Genomic DNA, 17614 nt, shown 5'->3' on the forward strand with positions numbered 1-17614 from the left:
GACTTGGAATGTTTGGGAGTTGAAGCACAGGTCGTCCAAAAATTCGAGCTAACATTTGATTGAGTTCTCGCTGGTCCCTGAACGTCATGCAGTGCACAGACCTTCCGGCGCGTCTCCCACTTCCCTCTCAGGACGCGCGGAGAACAACTTTCAATTTTGGCACTTTCGACTTCACCATTCACCATCATGGCTCCGTCGAAGGGCAAAGTCAATGCAAGACCAAGGTGAGTTGTGGATGATGATGCTGGGATACTCCCCTAATCCCCCAGCCACCACGCCAAGCGGAGCAGCTTCACATGTTGAACATGATACTCCTGACGAAAGAATATGTCAGATCAACAAATACAATACCATACGCTAACGTACTGTATAGCACGGGCTCCAGATCACCACACGCGCCGACCAAGCTCCCCACAGGCACTCCGTAAGCAGCCATCGAAATAAGATCGTTCCCTTCAACAGCCTCCTGATATGTCACAGCTCAAAACAGGATCAATTTCATGTCGAACCCATCTTCGCCTTTTACGTCTTCTTTGCCTTCCACGTTCTAGCTGCTATTCTCAGCCCGATCCAGGACTGCGATGAAGTCTTCAACTACTGGGAACCAACTCACTACCTCAACCACAAACATGGATTTCAGACCTGGGAATACTCTCCAAAGTATGCGATCCGCTCCTGGACCTACATCGCCCTCCATGCGATAGTAACCCCGCTTGCAAGACTGCTACCTCACCCCAGCACCTCCAAAATGGCCGAATTCTACCTGCTCAGAGTCTTCCTTGGATTCGTATGTGCCCTCTGCGAGACGAGACTCTTCTCCAAGGTATCCTCCGTCTTGAACCCAAGGCTGGCCATCATGTACCTGCTGATTACCGTCACCTCCCCTGGCATGTATCACGCCACCACTGCCTTCCTTCCAAGCAGCTTTGCCATGTACTTCGTCATGCTGGGCATGGCTGCTTTTATGGACTGGCGTGGAGGTCTGCGAACGGCGCAGGGAATCTGGTGCCTGGGCGTCGGCGCCTGTCTAGGCTGGCCATTTGCTGCAGCAATGGCAGTTCCATATCTCCTCGAAGAGCTTCTACTTGCTTCGTTGAGCGACTTCCAAGGAATGAGAGATCTCTTCTGGCGAGTCGTGGACGGTGTGGTTCGTACCCTGCTCATACTGGCCACTCAAGTCGGCATTGACTGGTTCTTCTACAAAGAGCTGAATCTGGTTCCGCTCAACATCGTCTGGTACAACATCTTCAGCAACAAGGGACCTGAGCTGTATGGTACTGAGCCATGGCACTTTTACCTGCGGAACCTCTTCCTCAACTTCCATTTCTGGCTGCCATTGGCCTTGCTTTCAATGCCACTCTTACTTGCACAACACTTTCTACGAGCCAAAGGCGCTACCAAGACCAGCTACCTGCGTGGAATTGTGTTCTTGACCCCGTTCTACCTTTGGCTGGCCATCTTCACAGTCCAACCACACAAGGAGGAACGTTTCATGTACCCAGCCTATCCAGCATTGGCTTTCAACGCTGCGATCAGTCTGCACATCATTCTTGCGAATCTAGGTTCGACAGATCCAAAAGACCTCGTTAGCAAGATCCCAGTTCAGCTTCGACTGCTCGCGATCTTGACGTTCGTTCTTACCGCATCAGCATTCGCGGCCTTCCGCACGATTGGAACCATCACAGCATACGGTGCGCCATTGTCAATCTACACACCACTTCATCAACACGGATTAGCCAAAGCAGGCGACACAGTCTGCTTAGGCAAGGAATGGTATCGCTTTCCTTCGCATTATCACCTGCCACATGATGTTCGAGCAAAATTCATCAAAAGCGAGTTTACTGGCCTGCTTCCAGGCGAGTTTTCCGAAGCAATCCATGGCTTTGGGTTGTTTCCCGGTACATGGCTCGTCCCACCTGGCATGAACGACGAGAATCGCGAGGACATCGGGAAGTACACAGATGTCAAGCGATGTAATTTCATGATTGATGTGCAACTGCCGAGCACCGAGACGACCAAACTGGAACCAAGCTACATCAACGACACTCAGAATTGGGAGAAAGTGAAGTGCCTGCCATACCTGGACGCTGCCTCGACGGGTATTGTTGGCCGACTTGGTTGGGTGCCAGATCTACCGTTCATTCCAGCGAAGTACAAGCGCGTTTGGGGCGACTATTGCCTGTTGAAGCGTAAGAAGAAGCAACAGCCCCAACTTGGAGATCGACAAGCAAACATTGAGACTCTCCTGTAATCACACGAATGCTATGCAAATATAAAGTCGAATGCAGTGCCAGTGGATGCTCTTTTTTGCCGGAAGGGGAATGCTATCTTCCACGTCGCCCGCAGTCGCCCAAAGCGGGCAAAAAACGCTCCACAACCGTCGGAGGTAGTGGACGTCACAGCTACTCTGGGGGGGCTATCGATCTAATCTCTTATCGCAGCTTAAGTACTCGCACTGTAGGTCTGGCTATTTGAATACTGACACCAAGAGCTTATTCGGACGTCATGCGGCCTTTCTTGTCCACTATTCATTCACTCAACATACCCTTGACCTAGATCGAATACATCTGGCAACATGGAAGCCATCAAGCATTGGATCGACGAGAACTTGAACAGGCAAAGACTTGACGAACTACGAGAGACCTTGGAAACCAATGGCATCAGTATAACACCGATTCATGTTTACTTCTTCCTGTTGGCCACCGGCGTCGTCTACCTCGCAGCGAAGTGGCTTCTACGAAAACAAGGCCCCAAATCATGGCTCAAGATCAGACCTCGTTCACCAGACCCCGAGAAACCCTCCGACGTCGCACAATTCGCAGAGAAACGCATGAAACCGACGGAACGACCGCCAGGAAGTCAGTATCGCCACATCCTCTCCACAACCCATCTAACCACCCAATACAGCATGGACCCCCTCCCCCTTCCGCCGCCCCAAAGCAACCCCCTACCCCAACTGGTCCATCACAGAAACCAAACCCCTCCCCTACCGCCCCTTCCGCCACGGGCCTTACCACATCACCATGGGCCTCCGCAGCATGCCGTGGGACTCGTGGATCGAACTCGACAACCAATACCCCAAATTCCACGCCGCCAAAGCCGCCCGCATCGCCCAACGAGGCCCCCGCTGCTGCCGCACCGACCCGGACCCCGTGGTCCAAGACGGCGCGCTCGAACTCCTCGAAGAACTCGCCGCCTACCTCCCCGAACGCTACCCGTCCATGTTCACCAAAACCCCCGTCGGCATCGACAACACCCTCACCTCCGCATCTTTCGACATCCGGAAGGACAAATTAACTATCAACGGCGTCCACGAAGACCCCATCCAACTCTCCGCGCGCCTCATCCAAGACGACCTCGCCATCATGTTCGAGCGCCCGGACGGCCAATACTACCTCCTCAGCGGCGCGATCCTGCTCGCCGGCTTCTGGCGCCTCGAAGACAAATTCGGCATGCCGCTCTCGGAAATCCACACCTCCGGAAACGTGCCGGGGTATAAATCCAAACTCGAAAAGGGCATGATGAATTTCTTCCGCCGCGTCCGGCCGGAGAGTCCCGTGTTGAGGAATAATTACTTCATCCAGGTGGATGATGATCTCGCGTGGAGCCATTCGATCGGCGGGGAGGATGATCCGGATATCTCGTGGTCGACGGCGGAAAAAAATAAAGCCATCGAACACCATTATTTCCGCTCGGAACGGCAGAGTCTAAGGCGACTGCCGCGGAGTGGCGGGGTGGTGTTTACGATTAGGACGTATTTCCACCCCGTGAAGGAGATTGCTGAGGAGGCGTATGTTCCGGGGAGGTTGGCGAGTGCGGTGAGGAGTTGGGGCGAGGATGTGAGTAGATATAAGGGGAGGGAGAGGTATGGGGAGGTGTTGTTGGGGTTTTTGGATGCGAAGCATCGGGAGCAGGTGGAGGGGGGGTTGGATTTGGAGGGGGAGGAGGAGGCTAGACAGTATCCTTGGTAGGGAAGAGGAAGTATTGGTTTGAGAGCTGTTGTTTGGGCTCTTGGGTGGTATCTGTCGAAGTCGTTGGATATACATCTCATATCTCATAGCAAAAGGTCATCATCATCATCATGCACCCATCAAATCTTCCCCCTCCCCCTCCTCATCCCCATCCCCCTCTCCCTCGCCCTAACCCTCGCCTCCTCAACCTTCCCCACCCGCCACTCACACCCCTCACTAAACTCACAAATCCCACACTTAAACGCCTCCTCCACATCCACGCCCTTCGTCTCTCTCTCCCCCCTCCACCACCGCATCTCATCCTTCACATACCCCTTAATCACGCCCTCCTCAAACGCAAAACTCCTCCGTCCGATCACCGCGCCGTCGCTCGCCGCACGGAATTCCGCCGTGAGGAGGGGGGAAATGGAGGAGGAGAGGGGCGTGACGGAGATGGTGCGGGCGAATTCGGCGATCATGTGCGCCCAGAGCGAACTCAGCGTGTTGTAGCTCAGGATTTCCTCCACAGGGTCGGGGTCGGACGCCATGGGCTCGTCGCTGTGTTGACTCGCAGAGAAGTCTATACTCCCCATGCCCGCGATGAAGACATCGCTGAACGGCTTCTGCGGCTCCAAATCGTAGCGTTCGAAGATTTTCTCGGCGTCGACTTCGTTGGCCGCGAGGGCGTGCAGGAGGCGGCGGTAGAGCATGAGTTGCATCTGGGTCGGACGCATTTGGCTGCCGGACTTGGGGAGGGTTTTGGAGTTGCGGGTTTTGATGTCGACGAGGTAGAGGGTTTTGGGGGGTTGGTGGAGGGTGCCGAGCCAGAGGTTTTGGCTGGTGCTTCCTCCGCCTGGGAAGAAGTCGTTCATGGTGCGTTGGTCGGGTGGGAGTGATGCCTGCTGTTTCTTGCCTCCATTCCTTGCGGTCTCTGCCGCCTCAAGAATCGACTGCTCCATCTCATAATCCGGACAATAATACGACACCTCATCAATAATCCCAACAACAACCTCCCCCTCCACAACCCCCAAAACCTCCAACTCCCTTGTCAACCCCGTCGTCCTCAACGTCCTCAATCCCTGTATGATATTCCACAGCCTCAGCCCCAATCGATCCTCTTTCGTAGCAATCTCCACCGGCACCTCTGTATGCACCTCCATCTCTTTCTCCTTGTGGATCTTCGAACCCTGCTTCATCGCAGGCGTCCTTCGCACTCGGCCATACTTCGTCAGGGAATACCAGTACTGCAGCTCACACCACGCCGGCGAGACGAGATCCGTGACGGAGAGTGGTTTCTTCGGCTTCGTTCGAAATCGCTCCAGCGGTGATCGAGTATCTATTACACTCTCCGGCTCGACAGATGTAGCCTTCACTTCTTCCACCTCAACGGCTACAAGACGCTGCCAGTCAGCCCGTCAGCCCCTCCAACCACACCTCATCAGTTTCCCAACTCACCTGCGAAAAACTCCTCCTCGCGCTCATACTCAATCTCCACCTTGTGCTGCTCCCGCTTCTGCTCCAACTCCCCCGCCACCCCATCCAAGTCGCGAATCGCCGCCTCCAGGTTCTCGCGGATCCGCGCCAGACGCAGGCTGTGAGTTTGCGGTTCTGCATCGTCGGGGAGGATCGGCTCTTCTACGACACTTTCTTCGATCTTTAGCTGTGGGATGATGGTGGGTTGTGACTCGGGGGGTTGGGAGAAGATGGCGTCCCAGGCGTCGTTGTCGAGGTCGGAGCCATAGTCGCTGTCTGCTGGATCTATGGTAGGCGCCGGTTGTTGGGTAGGTCCGTGGACGGCCATGTTGGAGTCATGATCTCATTGAGGTGAGTTGAGAGGTGTTCGCCGAGGTTGACGCGCGAAGTTGGGATGGGTCGCGTCGAGGGTAGCGCGCTGTCACGAGCGCCAATCGGCTGGTGGGAGATGGTCACACTCGATATGGCAGTAGATACTGTTTGGTGGAGAGATATATCTCGCCATGAGGAACAAGCTACTTGATGGGATATGGTCTGATAAATGGTCTATCAACATTCGGGTATCTCAATCAACATCTCCTAATTCAGCTTTCCACTTCATGACTTCCATTGCTCCCAGAACTCCTCCCATATGCTCTCTAGATCTATCCAATTCTCTCTGGTCTCGAGATCCAGATTTACCCTTCTCACAAATGAGATATCCTTGTACTCGTCTTCCTCATCTCCCACCTCTTGAGGCCGCCTAATATCCTCCCCATCGCTCTGATACAGCTCTACTTCCCAACACCCTTCTCCGCCGTCCCCTTCAACTCCTTCCGCACCGTCGGTGTCGTCTTACTCTTCCCCTTCCCCGCCTCCGCCTCCGCCAACCGATTCAACCAACTCAAATAAGTCTGCCACCCAATCGCCACCACGCCCGCAAAAACACTCCGATTCTGCGGGCGAATAAACGTAAACGTAAACGCCGTCACCGCCGGCCAAAGCTTCCAGCTATTCTTCCAGCTCACCGGCACCGTGGCGACCACACGATCCCGCGCGTCTTTGAGACTCCCGCCAGAGAGGAGCGTCTGCATGCTGAAGAAGTACGTGTTGAAGATGGGCGTGAAGAGCATCTGTGAGACAACGATCTTCGCCGCGAGGCTCTTCAGGTGCGAGGCGTAGTTGAAGTTGCGCCCTAGCCAGAGGAACCATTTGTAGCTGGGGATGCTGATGATGCCGCCGATGAACATGGCGCGGAAGCCGCGAATGGGCTCGTATCGGGCTTCGGTGTAGGCGTTTGTTTGGACGGTTTGCGCGGATAGGTCTCCGAGGAAGTATATTATGAGTGTTGTCTCCCACTGCGTCAAGAGTGGACTCCGTGCTTGCATGTTGTTGTACGCCCGGAAGGGGATCTTGATCGGTTCTACCCATGCCCAGTATGCTCCTGAGAATGGCTCCCCCTTCGCTGAACCCTCCCCAGCGACCGTCGATGCATTTCGTGAAGGTGGGCTCTGTTTCGAAGACTCGTATCGGACGTTTCGCTGGTGCTGGCGGGTGATATTTCGCTGGACGGTTCGATGGAGCTGGCGCAAACTGGACCGCCCAGCGAAGTAGGCAAAGGTCATCTTGAAGAGTGGAAGTCCAACATTTGGACACTATCTCGCGTCGCACAAGAGAGAGTACATGTATGCAAAGGAAGTAGTGATTGAATGAAGGCGATGTCGGACTTACGTGGGGTCATCGCCGTGCGAGATTAGTCTTGCGCGCGAGAATCCGGGTACCTGGCCGAGCTGTTTTTGTTGAGCGTTCCGGTCGGGTTATGCGAAAGCTTCCACGTCGTTGTCGTCAGCGACCACTGGAAGGAGTCTGCAGGAACTTGGACATTGCCGACATGCGAAGGCCTTGAACAACGTGGAAGACGTTGCTCGAAAACGAAGTCGAGTGATGCGTGGGAAGGGGAGTTCTGTTGTGCGACAGCAGCATCTCGTCAAAGCTTCGAATACTTCATGGAGGGCCAGATTGCGACCGGACAACAGACCTTGGGAGATGAATGGAGACCACAGCGAAACGAGACGATAAACACTGCACTTTGGAGAGATGAGAAAGCCGTGAAGCCAGTTTCAAGTATGATCAGTTGCAATTGCATTGCACCATTGTCATTATGATACACTGCATTCGAAGCACTTTCTGCTGGTGCTTGTTTGATATCTCAGAAAACACCCATCACCCCCATGGTACTCAGTAGTAAGAAAACCCATAACGCCATATCAGTTGTAGAAGCATCCAATGCCACCGCCCATCAGCACCTGCTAGCCATAACGAAGGCCTGCCGGAGGAGGTCGTGGTGGTGAATCATGAAGTCGTATTGGTCAGAGAAGAAGTCGCTTAAGAGCGCTCGCCACGGAGACGGCGGGCCAGCTGGATATCCTTGCTCTGGATGGTGACACGCTTGGCGTGGATGGCGCACAGGTTGGTGTCTTCGAAGAGGGAGACGAGGTAGGCCTCGACGGACTCTTGGAGAGCGCCGATGGCAGAGCTCTGGAAGCGCAGGTCGGACTTGAAGTCTTGGGCGATCTCACGGACCAGACGCTGGAAGGGCAGCTTGCGGATGAGAAGCTCGGTGCTCTTCTGGTAGCGACGGATCTCACGGAGAGCGACGGTACCTGGGAGATGTCAGTGGTTGATGGAGATGTTGTGAGAGCATGTGATGCATACCTGGCTTGTATCGGTGAGGCTTCTTGACACCACCGGTAGATGGTGCAGACTTGCGGGCTGCCTTGGAGGCGAGCTGCTTACGTGGGGCCTTGCCACCAGTGGACTTGCCTGAAGATGTTGTTAGCATGTGTTGATGTGAAGGTGGTATGGGTGCTGATCGCTGGAGGTGCGGTGTTGAAGCATGTGGCGTGACGACAACAGATTGCGCCCGGCAGCCGTATCAGCGACGATGAGGTGGTGGTGACTTACGGGCAGTCTGCTTGGTACGAGCCATGGCAGATGTTGATGGAGTTGATTGAGTTGTTGATGTGTGGAGTGCTTGGTGTGATGGGTGGTGTTGATGAGATGTGGTTGGTGGGTGGAGTGTGTTGTAAGAAAGAGGGCGGAAAGCCGAAGTATTTGAAAGGCGCGGCTGCGAGCGTCACAGCCAGAATCAACGCCTGGAAAGCGCGCAGCAAAGCAGGCAGCTTTGCGTCTGTGATCCTGCACGCTGATTGGTCGCGCGCGGGGCGTCGCTGACTTTGTTGTTGTGATGCGACGCTCGGGCCAGGCGCGCCGCGCGTGGGCGTGTTTGATAGCAGGTGGCAGCGGCGAGACTCCCGCACTTTAAAAGCCGCCCTCCCCTCGCCAGTTCTGCCCTTTGCCTCCACACTCAACTCGCAAAGCATCAGCCAATCCGCGACATCCACCAACTCTCATCAAACACACATCACTACAACACTTCAACCTCACCAACCCTCATCAAAATGACTGGACGTCAGTATTCCCATCATCCGCTTCACCATATCGCCTTCGTACTGACTTCTTCACAGGCGGCAAGGGTGGCAAGGGCCTCGGCAAGGGTGGTGCCAAGCGTCACCGAAAGATCTTGCGCGACAACATCCAGGGTATCACCAAGCCCGCTATCCGCCGTCTCGCACGTCGTGGTGGTGTCAAGCGTATCTCTGCCAGTAAGTTCAACAACATTCACATCCTCATCGCAACATCATCTGACATGCACTCCAGTGATCTACGAAGAGACCCGTGGTGTCCTCAAGACCTTCCTCGAGGGTGTCATCCGTGACGCCGTCACCTACACCGAGCACGCCAAGCGCAAGACCGTCACCTCCCTCGATGTTGTCTACGCCCTCAAGCGACAAGGCCGTACCCTCTACGGTTTCGGCGGCTAAGCGCATCCTCTCTTCCGACTTTTCGACACTTTTCTGCATGGCTTTTACGACTCTGAGATATCCATCAGCATGACGCTGCAGCACAAAGAAGGCTGGCGATGGATAGGCGTATGGTATGGGTTGGCAGGCTGCTCTCGGCACTGCTTTTGGTTTTTCAATGGTGTAACATAACGGCTCAAAGACACAAGGCGGGGTGTTTCAAGGTGATAATTGAGCTGCATCGACAATGACAAAGATGATACCAAACTTCACTGTTTCTCACGTTCCACTTCCTTTTCCTCTCCGATCTTCTGCCTGTGCTTCTCGTACTTTGTTTACATCGCGGTCGCGTGATGGTGCAAGTACCACCGCGTTGTTTTGGTCGGCAAGAGAGCGTGACGTTCGGTCAAGGCCGGCCCGTGCGCGCAGAAGTGGGTCTTCTATCTCGTGCGCGACGACACTGCATTGTGCTTGAACGGAGGTATACCCAAGTACCAATATTATCGCTTGCAGAGGCTGATGATGCATCTTGAAGGCGATGAAAGTTGTCTTCGCTATGGCATCACAGCCGGCAAGACAGCTCTCCACTCCACCTCAGCGAGACCCTGACGAAGACGAAACGACACCACTTGCTCGTTCTCCTGCTTTGCAATCCAATCCACGTTGAAGACAGAAGAAGAAACATTGATCCTTGCACCGCTCGCAGACGAATAGATGTAAGCTGCGAATACGAATGATTGCGGAATATCTTTCAGCCAGTTCGTACGTCAGTTCCAGTTCACCAACACCTCCGATCGCCGCCGAGGTTGCTAGTAGTCCACAACCACACTTCTTCGAGCAGCCGAAGGGCGTCAGAATCGGCCTTGGATAAACCCCCACAGTCCGAAGTGTGCTGGAAGAAGACGATACATAAGTAAGATTCTCGACTTTCGAGTGTGGGCTTCATTGAAGCATAAACTCCTCCACAATGCCACTCCCAGATCCGCAACCGAAAGCTCTCTTCTTCGATGTCTTTGGGACGTGTGTCGATTGGCGCAAGACTGTGACGAATGCGTTGTGGAATGCAGCGAAGGAGGCTCTCGATTCGCCGTCCGCCTCGCTGAGCAGTCAGGTTCGGTCGAAGGCATCGAACATGGTCGGTCTCCAGTCCTTCCTCCTTCGCCACAAGAGACTAACACCTCCCACAGACCTACGAGGACTGGGGCGAAGTCGCCCAAGACTGGCGCAACACCTACCTCGTCTTCACGCGCTCCATCGCCGCGGACCCAACCATCCCCTACAAAACCGTCGACCAGCACCACCTCCACGCGCTCCGCGAAATCCTCACAACCCGCGAACTGATCCTCCCAGGCCCGCAAAACAACTCCAGTACCCCCGCCGAAGGCTCCCTCCTCACCGACCACCAAATCGTCAAACTAAGTCTCATCTGGCACTACCTCGAACCCTGGCCCGACACCGTCCAAGGAATCCGCGAACTGAACAAGAACTTCACAACCTGCACCCTCTCCAACGGCAACGTGTCCCTCCTCACCGACATGACGACGCACGGCCACATGCCCTTCACGCACATCTTCTCCTCGGAGATGTTCAAGTCCTACAAACCCTCGCCCAAAGTCTACCTGGGTGCGGTGGAGAAGTTGGGTCTGAAGCCCGAGGAGTGCATGATGGTCGCGGCGCATCTGGATGATTTGAAGCATGCGAGGGAGTATGGGTTGCGGACTTGTTATGTCGCGAGGCCGAGGGAGGAGCGGTATCCGGAGTTGCTGGGGCAGGGGATTGAGGAGGTTTTTGTCGGGGAGGGGGAGGTGGGGTTCGTGACGGCGGCGGAGAGGTTGGGGGTTGAGGTTGGGAGTTGAGGTTGGGAGGTAGGGTAGTTCGTTGTGGTAGGCAGTGGTATATCGTTCACCAACTCGTGGTGTTCTTCCATCCATGTCCTTCCACTGTTGCTCACGTTCTCGTCGTCTCGCCCATCGAGGTTGCAGGGGGTCCTTCTTGTGCGTTGTTCCACTCTGTCCTCTGCTGTGTTCTTATAGTCTCTCGATTAGTATGTCCGTCAAGTAATGCCTTCAGCAAAGCACACGCCTCTGCGGGTTCGTTTATCAGGCAAGATGCTGGCATGACAACGCCTTTCCTCGCCGTCTTCAGTGGTCACGACGACGATGGGTACGCATTTTCGTAGGATATGGGGACATATAGGCGTCGTTATGGTGTCTGTGCCTTATAATCCCGGTCCCAGACGATGTTTGAATATGTTTGTCTACTTGTCTATGAAGATGGTGTACTACACGTGCAAAAGTAGGTCGAGATATATGTTGACATCCAAAAACCAAACTCAAAATCACCAAATCCCCCAAAACTCCCCACAAACTCCCAACCACCACACCAAAACCCCACCACCATTCTCAAAACACTCTGAAAAGTCCACCTGCCAAGTCTCAGCTTCTCAAAAGGTAAAACGTGGAAGTTGTCAAGCCCATCGTCGCCACGAAGCACGAATCCCACCGGTTTATGCTACACCAAGTAACCCTAGTTGCCTGAGGCAGGAAGAGTTGTTGACTGGGCTGGACTTCACGTTTGCTGCTCACGCCCTCCTCGAACACGTCAAAACCAGCAGCGAACCAAGTGCATCCTCGACCCGTGGACTTGAATATGGGAATATATCGAGCCTCGCAGTACATCCTCCGCGAGGACATACCGCACGGCCGAGAAGACACACGCATCTCCCCTCTGTGCACTTGTCGAAGAACGCGTAACGCACATGCTACAAGAGGAGACAGGCAGCCGTGGATGTCTTGTCCAGGCAGGTAGGTGTTTGGAAGACTCTCGTTACATACTCATTACATACATCACTGTGTCTCTCCTCCCAGCCCGCATACCAACCATCTGCACGAGCACTGGAGAAAGAGCAGACGGCTTGGGGAGATCTCACGTCTCATCGCATCACGGACGGAGGTGTTGAAAGTTCAGCGCGGACGCAGCACGATTGCCAATATAGCTCGACCCAAATACTGGAGAGCGAGACGGCGGTGTACAGCTACACCTTCTCCTCCAGCGGGACGAGGAGCAGTGATGGCTCGGTCGTAGGAGCCACGAGCGCGGACTCGAAAGGAGCAGCTATATTCGAATCTGTAACAACAAGGAGGAGCACGTCGATTGGAACCGAGCGCCACGCAGAAAGCAGGCAGACGGTACTGCGACGAGGAGGATGCAGTCCTTGCGATGGATTGGGAGAGAATGAGATACCCTTGATAGCTTCACTGCGCGGGCCTCGAAACCATACCCATCCGCCGAAAAAGGAAGACGGGAAGAATGTGAAGTATCGCCCTGCTTACCTACTCATTCCTCCTCCCTCCCTTCCTCATCACCACGATCGCGCACGCACAGCACCATGCCTCCGCTCCGCACATCATCACCGAACGACACGATCCCCCGGGCGAGGCAAGAGACCCAAGGAGGTAGCGAATTGACTCCCCAGTGCGTGCCCGCGAGAAAGTCGTAATGCAGAGTCTCATTTCCCCTCTCCAGGCCCCTCGACGGTGCTCGACCCAGTGACTGCAAACCCATGCGAAGAAGGCCTGGCCTGGAGGAGTTATGATCATTGACTCTCTTTCTCCCTCCCTCTCGCTCCCCAAGATCATTTGTTTACAGTTCCCCTCCATTGAACTTCTTGCTTCCGTAAACACTCCTTTCTACGCGCAGCAGAATCCCTACCGAGGATGGTGCCGGGTGCTGGACGGGTGTGGGAACAATGGCGATCGCAGATGTAGTAGGTGGGCGAGGATGGAGTAGGAGAGAGAGAGAGAGAGAGAGATCAGAAGTATAGACAGACCATTGACCGTGCATGAGAACAGGTCTGCATGCGTGCAGGAAGGAAGGAGTCTGCGACTCGAGGAAGAATTGAGAGTCAGTCATGGCATCAGTGCTAGTTTGATCAACAATGTAGACGGGAAAGTCTTTCCATGAAACTCTACTACTTTTTGACAACAGCGGTTTTCATGGCGCTTGGCTTTCCTTTTCGAAGCGAAAAGAGTCTATCTGGGACAGTGTCGTAGCAAAACATGGGTATCCTGTATTTTTCTTTCTCTCTCTCTCATTCATTCACAACTCTCCTTTTCTCTTTTTCGGTTGGAGATAGGAAGAGAGATGATGACCTATCTCCCCCTTTCCGATAACCAAGCACACACCATTGCGTCTTCGACATCCCACCTCACTCAACTCCACGCTCTTCTCCTCCATACGGGCAATCGTCGCCGTATGCCCATAATTCTGCTTCCAAAGCACTGACCAGCCAAACTTCACGTGACAGTCGCAATATGCGTGCACATCACGACACGGTGGATCTTGTTTTGGGGCCCAGACTCGCTGTGCCGCATGGCCGGCTGATAAACAAGTCGGTCTCCGCAGCGGCAAAGGTTGGAGTTCCAGGGGTGCTCGTGCTCGAGCGTAGACGAGCTGCCCAAGAGGATCGGCTTCCCTGTCTGCGATCATTGCATCCCAAGCCATTCCTCTCTCGCCTCTCGCCTCTCTCCAACGGGAGAGAATCGTGTGGAGCCGTTGAGGTTGGGAAGAGAAAGACCGTCTTCTGGGTTCCCGTCCGCCCGTCCCGTTGTCCTTTGCCGAAGTGTCTGTTCCTGGTTCGTGCTCGAAGCTCGCGTGTGGTAATCGTCGTGCTTGCTGCCTTGATTGGCATGTCTCCTCTCTCACGCATGCTGCGAACCTCCACCAGACCCAACGACCCCTCGCGTCGTCTGCGCGTGCAGGGGCATATCATGGTCTCGGTTGTGCTGATGCTGGTGCTCGCTCGGGACATCTCGCACCGGGTTCTATCCCCAGACCAGCGATTTCGACCGCCGCGCAAGAGCGAAGTTGTGTCTTGCAAGTTTGATCCATGTTCACAATATAACGCATTTGCTGCCTCCTCCTCGCTCTCGATCTCTATCCGATCGACGGTATCGCTTCTTCTTCTCCCGATCATTGTACACATCATTCCCGTTTGTCCGGGGCGTGCGAGGGACTGGATCAGAATTCGAGGTCTTCTGGCTCTGCCGTGAGGGAGCGTTGGATCGCTGTCGCCGGAGCTGGCGCACGACATCGTAGAAAGCGCGCTCGACGTTGACGCAGTTCTTGGCGGACGCCTCCACAAATTCGCAATTCAGCGACTTTGCGAGCGCCTGGCCTTCTTGTGTGGACACTTCTCGCTCCGTCACTCTGTCGCATTTGTTGCCCACCAGCATGATCGGTGCGGGCCCGTATGAATTGCCCATGGTTTGCGAGAGCGGCGAGCCGGGGTACGTGGGTGATGCTGCCGCGGCGGATTCCTTCACCCGCTGTATCTGGTGATGAAATTTCTGTATCCGTGTGAATGACGAGCGTGAGGATATGCTGTACACGAGTATGAACCCTTCGCCGTCTCTTATCCACTGATCCCGCAGCGCTGTATACTCTTCCTGCCCGGCCGTGTCGAGCACTTCAAGCATGCACGACATGCCGTCGATTTGGACCTGCTTGCGGTATGAATCTTCGATTGTGGGGTCGTAGGTCTCGACGAAGTGGTTGAGACATAACTGTGAATTGCGCGCGTCAGCTGGAATGCACTCCCACTCCCTTTCTCGAACCACACTTCATCATCATACCTGTATCGTCAGGGCGGTCTTGCCCACGCCACCATCGCCCAAGACCACCAATTTGTACAGCGTCATCTTGCCGTGAGACATGGTGGCGGCTGGATGTCTGCAAACGTGGGAAACCCGGGGGTGGAGAAGAGCCCAGGAGTTGGAGTGACCAGCGAGAGCGTCGGCGTCAGGCGACCAGATTGTGCTACGCGGTGGTGGTGAGGGTTCACGGCGATGGCATACAGCAGCGCGAGCTGAGCCAATGACGGGGTGATGTTGGCTGTGGTGCTGCTGTGTGTCGCGGGCGACAGCGAAGCGGCGGCGAATGGCAAACGCTGGCTAAATGCAGGCCACAGCGGCGCACCAGGGCTGCCAAGGCGAGGGCTCCGTGGCCGCAGCGGTGCAGAGAGCAGGGCGGGTGGGAATAAGGCGAGCGAGGCGGCGATAATCAGCGAGGAGACGCCGTAATGCTGGTTGAATGCTGGTGGTGCGGTCCGGTCGTCGCGGAGTTGGGCCGAGCAGTGCAGTGTGAATCTCTGCTCAAAGGGAGCAGCGGCTGGGATGTAGCTGGCCGGGCTGCTGTAGGCGGAGCGGTAGTATGGGAGGAGAGTGGGCCAGACTGGACTGCTGCAGCGGCGGACAAGATTCAAGTACCGTCTGGACAGACGTCAGCGGTGCGGGATGGGGTTGCGTCGGCGGCGGCGGTGGTTGGCGTGGTGTGGTGTGGTGTGCGTCTGGGGGTCCTGGGACGACGATGTGCAACTCTATTTGAAGGCTGCGACACCTCAGGCGGTGCACGAGAGCGTGGGAGGGCGAGCCGGAGGGATGCTGGGGGTGCTGCACGCTGAACCGTTGTGCCGGAGTCGCTCACGATAGCACACGTGCGGCGCACATGGGATGGATGGATGGATGGATGGGATGGGGGAGGGAGGATCAAGGCTGTCGAGCGCGGTGGTGGATGGGGGGTTGTTGGCGTCTGCGTCAAAGCCGGGCAGGGACACGCACAGGGTCACTCCTCCGATGGGCAGGTCGACGCTGCTAGCGGGTTGCAGGTGCAGATGGCGCCGCGAGGAGACGAATTGGGGTGGGCGGTGGTGTGTATCAGAGTGCCAATCGGGTGGGTTGGATGTACCAGAGGACGCAAGAGGAGGGAGGGAGAAGAAAGGGTAGTAGGCACGGAGAGATAGCAGAGCAGCAGCAGCACCGCACGCAACGCAGGTCACATTCAGAGTTGCGGGCAGGGTGGTGGTGCACCGGCGCGGATGACTGATGGACGGCCGTGTCTCCAAACCGTCGACGACTGCTGCTGGGACCCGTCAACGCTTGAGACGAGGGCCTTGGACCATCACACACGGTTGAGCTGCAAATTTCGTGGCTTCGCTTCTCCCCCACAGCACAGCAGCTGCCGTCCGCCTGTGAAGCGCGGTTTTGCGTGTGCATCAAACCATGCATCTGTGCATCGGCACTCGATCCAGCGACAACCTCCAACGCCTCGCCGGCCTCTCTTCCGCCGCACGATGACCGCCGGGCTTGCAGCTTCAACATGTCGTTGTTACAGCCTCGAAAGCCACTCTCTCATCCACTGCCTCCCTTCCCCATGGCCCTCTCCCCTCCCCTCCTGCCCGGACGGCATCGCGTTGAGCTCTGATCCGTTCAAGCATTGGGGCCTGCTAGCTCTCCCAGCTAGAAGGAAAGCTGTCAACGGCCCGTTCAACCTACCGCTCTTGGTCGCGACGCGCCAACAAATCCTCACACGCCAAACCCACTGCGACATGCGCCTTTTCGCCAGGGTCGGCCATGCACCTGCGTCCTTTCCATTCCTTCGCACACGCTTGAACAATTCTCGCGGCACACGGCGTGATATATCATGCATGCTCTGTCTCACATGGCCGTGTTTCAGACGCCGCGATGCTGTTGCTTTCGGGCGTTGGATACAGCATGCCGTGCGAGCAGAGCAACAAAGCAATTCTTGCCATTGATTGACGACTGAGCAGAGAGAAATGGGATCGACGCAGCCGACGGCACTTTAGCCCTCCAGCGATGTATGTACTTGTTCGCTCCCCTGAGACATCACCTCGAGTCGTGGGAGGCATGTTGCAGATTTTCTCCGCCGCTTCGCCAAAACACCACGCCGCAGAAGAGCGGTCTGCTCGCGTGCATGCGGCATGAAGGCCACCAACCACATGTTCGGCGCATTGTCCATGTCATTAACTCCCAGTGAACTTCGACACTGGCACAACGTGATGACAGGACGTGGGGGGATGGCTTGGAAACGCGTGGAGAAGTCCAGGCGAAGAGGTTTTGTCGTGACGTGAAAGGCATTGGAGATGGATAGACTGGCTGATACAGCCTTTGCTGGAGTTCGTAGCATGCCGTTCTACTGCCGGTGCCCTCAACCGCGCTGGACGAGAACGGGATGGTCGTGGACGCTTGAGCGGCGGACAGGGTGTCGTCCGGAAGCGCTATACAAGCGCACCGTTGCGCTTGCCGAAGCACGCTGCAGACGGGATGGAGTTAACAACTGCAGCACCAACAACTGGTCTTGTTCGGCCGGCCGATGATTCGTAGACGCACTGCAACAGACTGCCGATGTCACGCTGTTCCTAGAGTCGGCCATCTTCTGGTTTGTGCCATGTTCAGGCATCAATCAACGCGTTGCAAAATGCTGTACCCTGCCGATGTTTGGTGGTCTCGGCCGGCCCCGAGCTGTGGTCGACGACAACATCGATAGCAGAAG

The 17614-nt window shown here is 55.6% G+C and overlaps 7 protein-coding genes across 7 annotated transcripts; 3 read left to right on the plus strand and 4 right to left on the minus strand.

Annotated features, from left to right (window-relative positions):
- Positions 1–86: 86 nt before the first annotated feature.
- On the plus strand, positions 87–3971 carry M409DRAFT_62165 (glycosyltransferase family 22 protein; the record flags this gene model as incomplete). The annotated part of the gene is made up of 3 exons (XM_033815049.1): positions 87–224; positions 491–2189; positions 2908–3971. The coding sequence occupies 3 exons, from the start codon at positions 87–89 to the stop codon at positions 3969–3971; spliced, it is 2901 nt and encodes a 966-aa protein (XP_033674859.1).
- A 119-nt stretch (positions 3972–4090) lies between these two features.
- On the minus strand, positions 4091–5751 carry M409DRAFT_16241 (uncharacterized protein; the record flags this gene model as incomplete). The annotated part of the gene is made up of 2 exons (XM_033803549.1): positions 4091–5340; positions 5406–5751. The coding sequence occupies 2 exons, from the start codon at positions 5749–5751 to the stop codon at positions 4091–4093; spliced, it is 1596 nt and encodes a 531-aa protein (XP_033674860.1).
- A 541-nt stretch (positions 5752–6292) lies between these two features.
- M409DRAFT_32448 (uncharacterized protein) lies at positions 6293–6808 on the minus strand (the record flags this gene model as incomplete). The annotated part of the gene is made up of 1 exon (XM_033810255.1): positions 6293–6808. A coding segment is annotated over one exon (516 nt), but the record flags the coding sequence as incomplete, so codon positions are not given.
- Positions 6809–7787: 979 nt separating this feature from the next.
- On the minus strand, positions 7788–8391 carry M409DRAFT_35276 (uncharacterized protein; the record flags this gene model as incomplete). The annotated part of the gene is made up of 3 exons (XM_033810367.1): positions 7788–8065; positions 8118–8225; positions 8367–8391. The coding sequence occupies 3 exons, from the start codon at positions 8389–8391 to the stop codon at positions 7788–7790; spliced, it is 411 nt and encodes a 136-aa protein (XP_033674862.1).
- Positions 8392–8931: 540 nt separating this feature from the next.
- Positions 8932–9286, plus strand: M409DRAFT_35282 (uncharacterized protein; the record flags this gene model as incomplete). Its single annotated transcript, XM_033810369.1, has 2 exons — positions 8932–9067; positions 9123–9286. Coding segments are annotated over 2 exons (300 nt in total), but the record flags the coding sequence as incomplete, so codon positions are not given.
- A 946-nt stretch (positions 9287–10232) lies between these two features.
- Positions 10233–11121, plus strand: M409DRAFT_62170 (uncharacterized protein; the record flags this gene model as incomplete). The annotated part of the gene is made up of 2 exons (XM_033815050.1): positions 10233–10400; positions 10453–11121. 2 exons carry the CDS (start codon positions 10233–10235, stop codon positions 11119–11121), a joined length of 837 nt encoding a protein of 278 aa, XP_033674864.1.
- Positions 11122–14157: 3036 nt separating this feature from the next.
- M409DRAFT_35279 (uncharacterized protein) lies at positions 14158–14979 on the minus strand (the record flags this gene model as incomplete). The annotated part of the gene is made up of 2 exons (XM_033810368.1): positions 14158–14829; positions 14899–14979. The coding sequence occupies 2 exons, from the start codon at positions 14977–14979 to the stop codon at positions 14158–14160; spliced, it is 753 nt and encodes a 250-aa protein (XP_033674865.1).
- Positions 14980–17614: the final 2635 nt, after the last annotated feature.

The sequence above is a fragment of the Zasmidium cellare genome (assembly GCF_010093935.1).
Source record: "Zasmidium cellare ATCC 36951 unplaced genomic scaffold M409scaffold_1, whole genome shotgun sequence".
NCBI classification, from domain to species: domain Eukaryota; kingdom Fungi; phylum Ascomycota; class Dothideomycetes; order Mycosphaerellales; family Mycosphaerellaceae; genus Zasmidium; species Zasmidium cellare.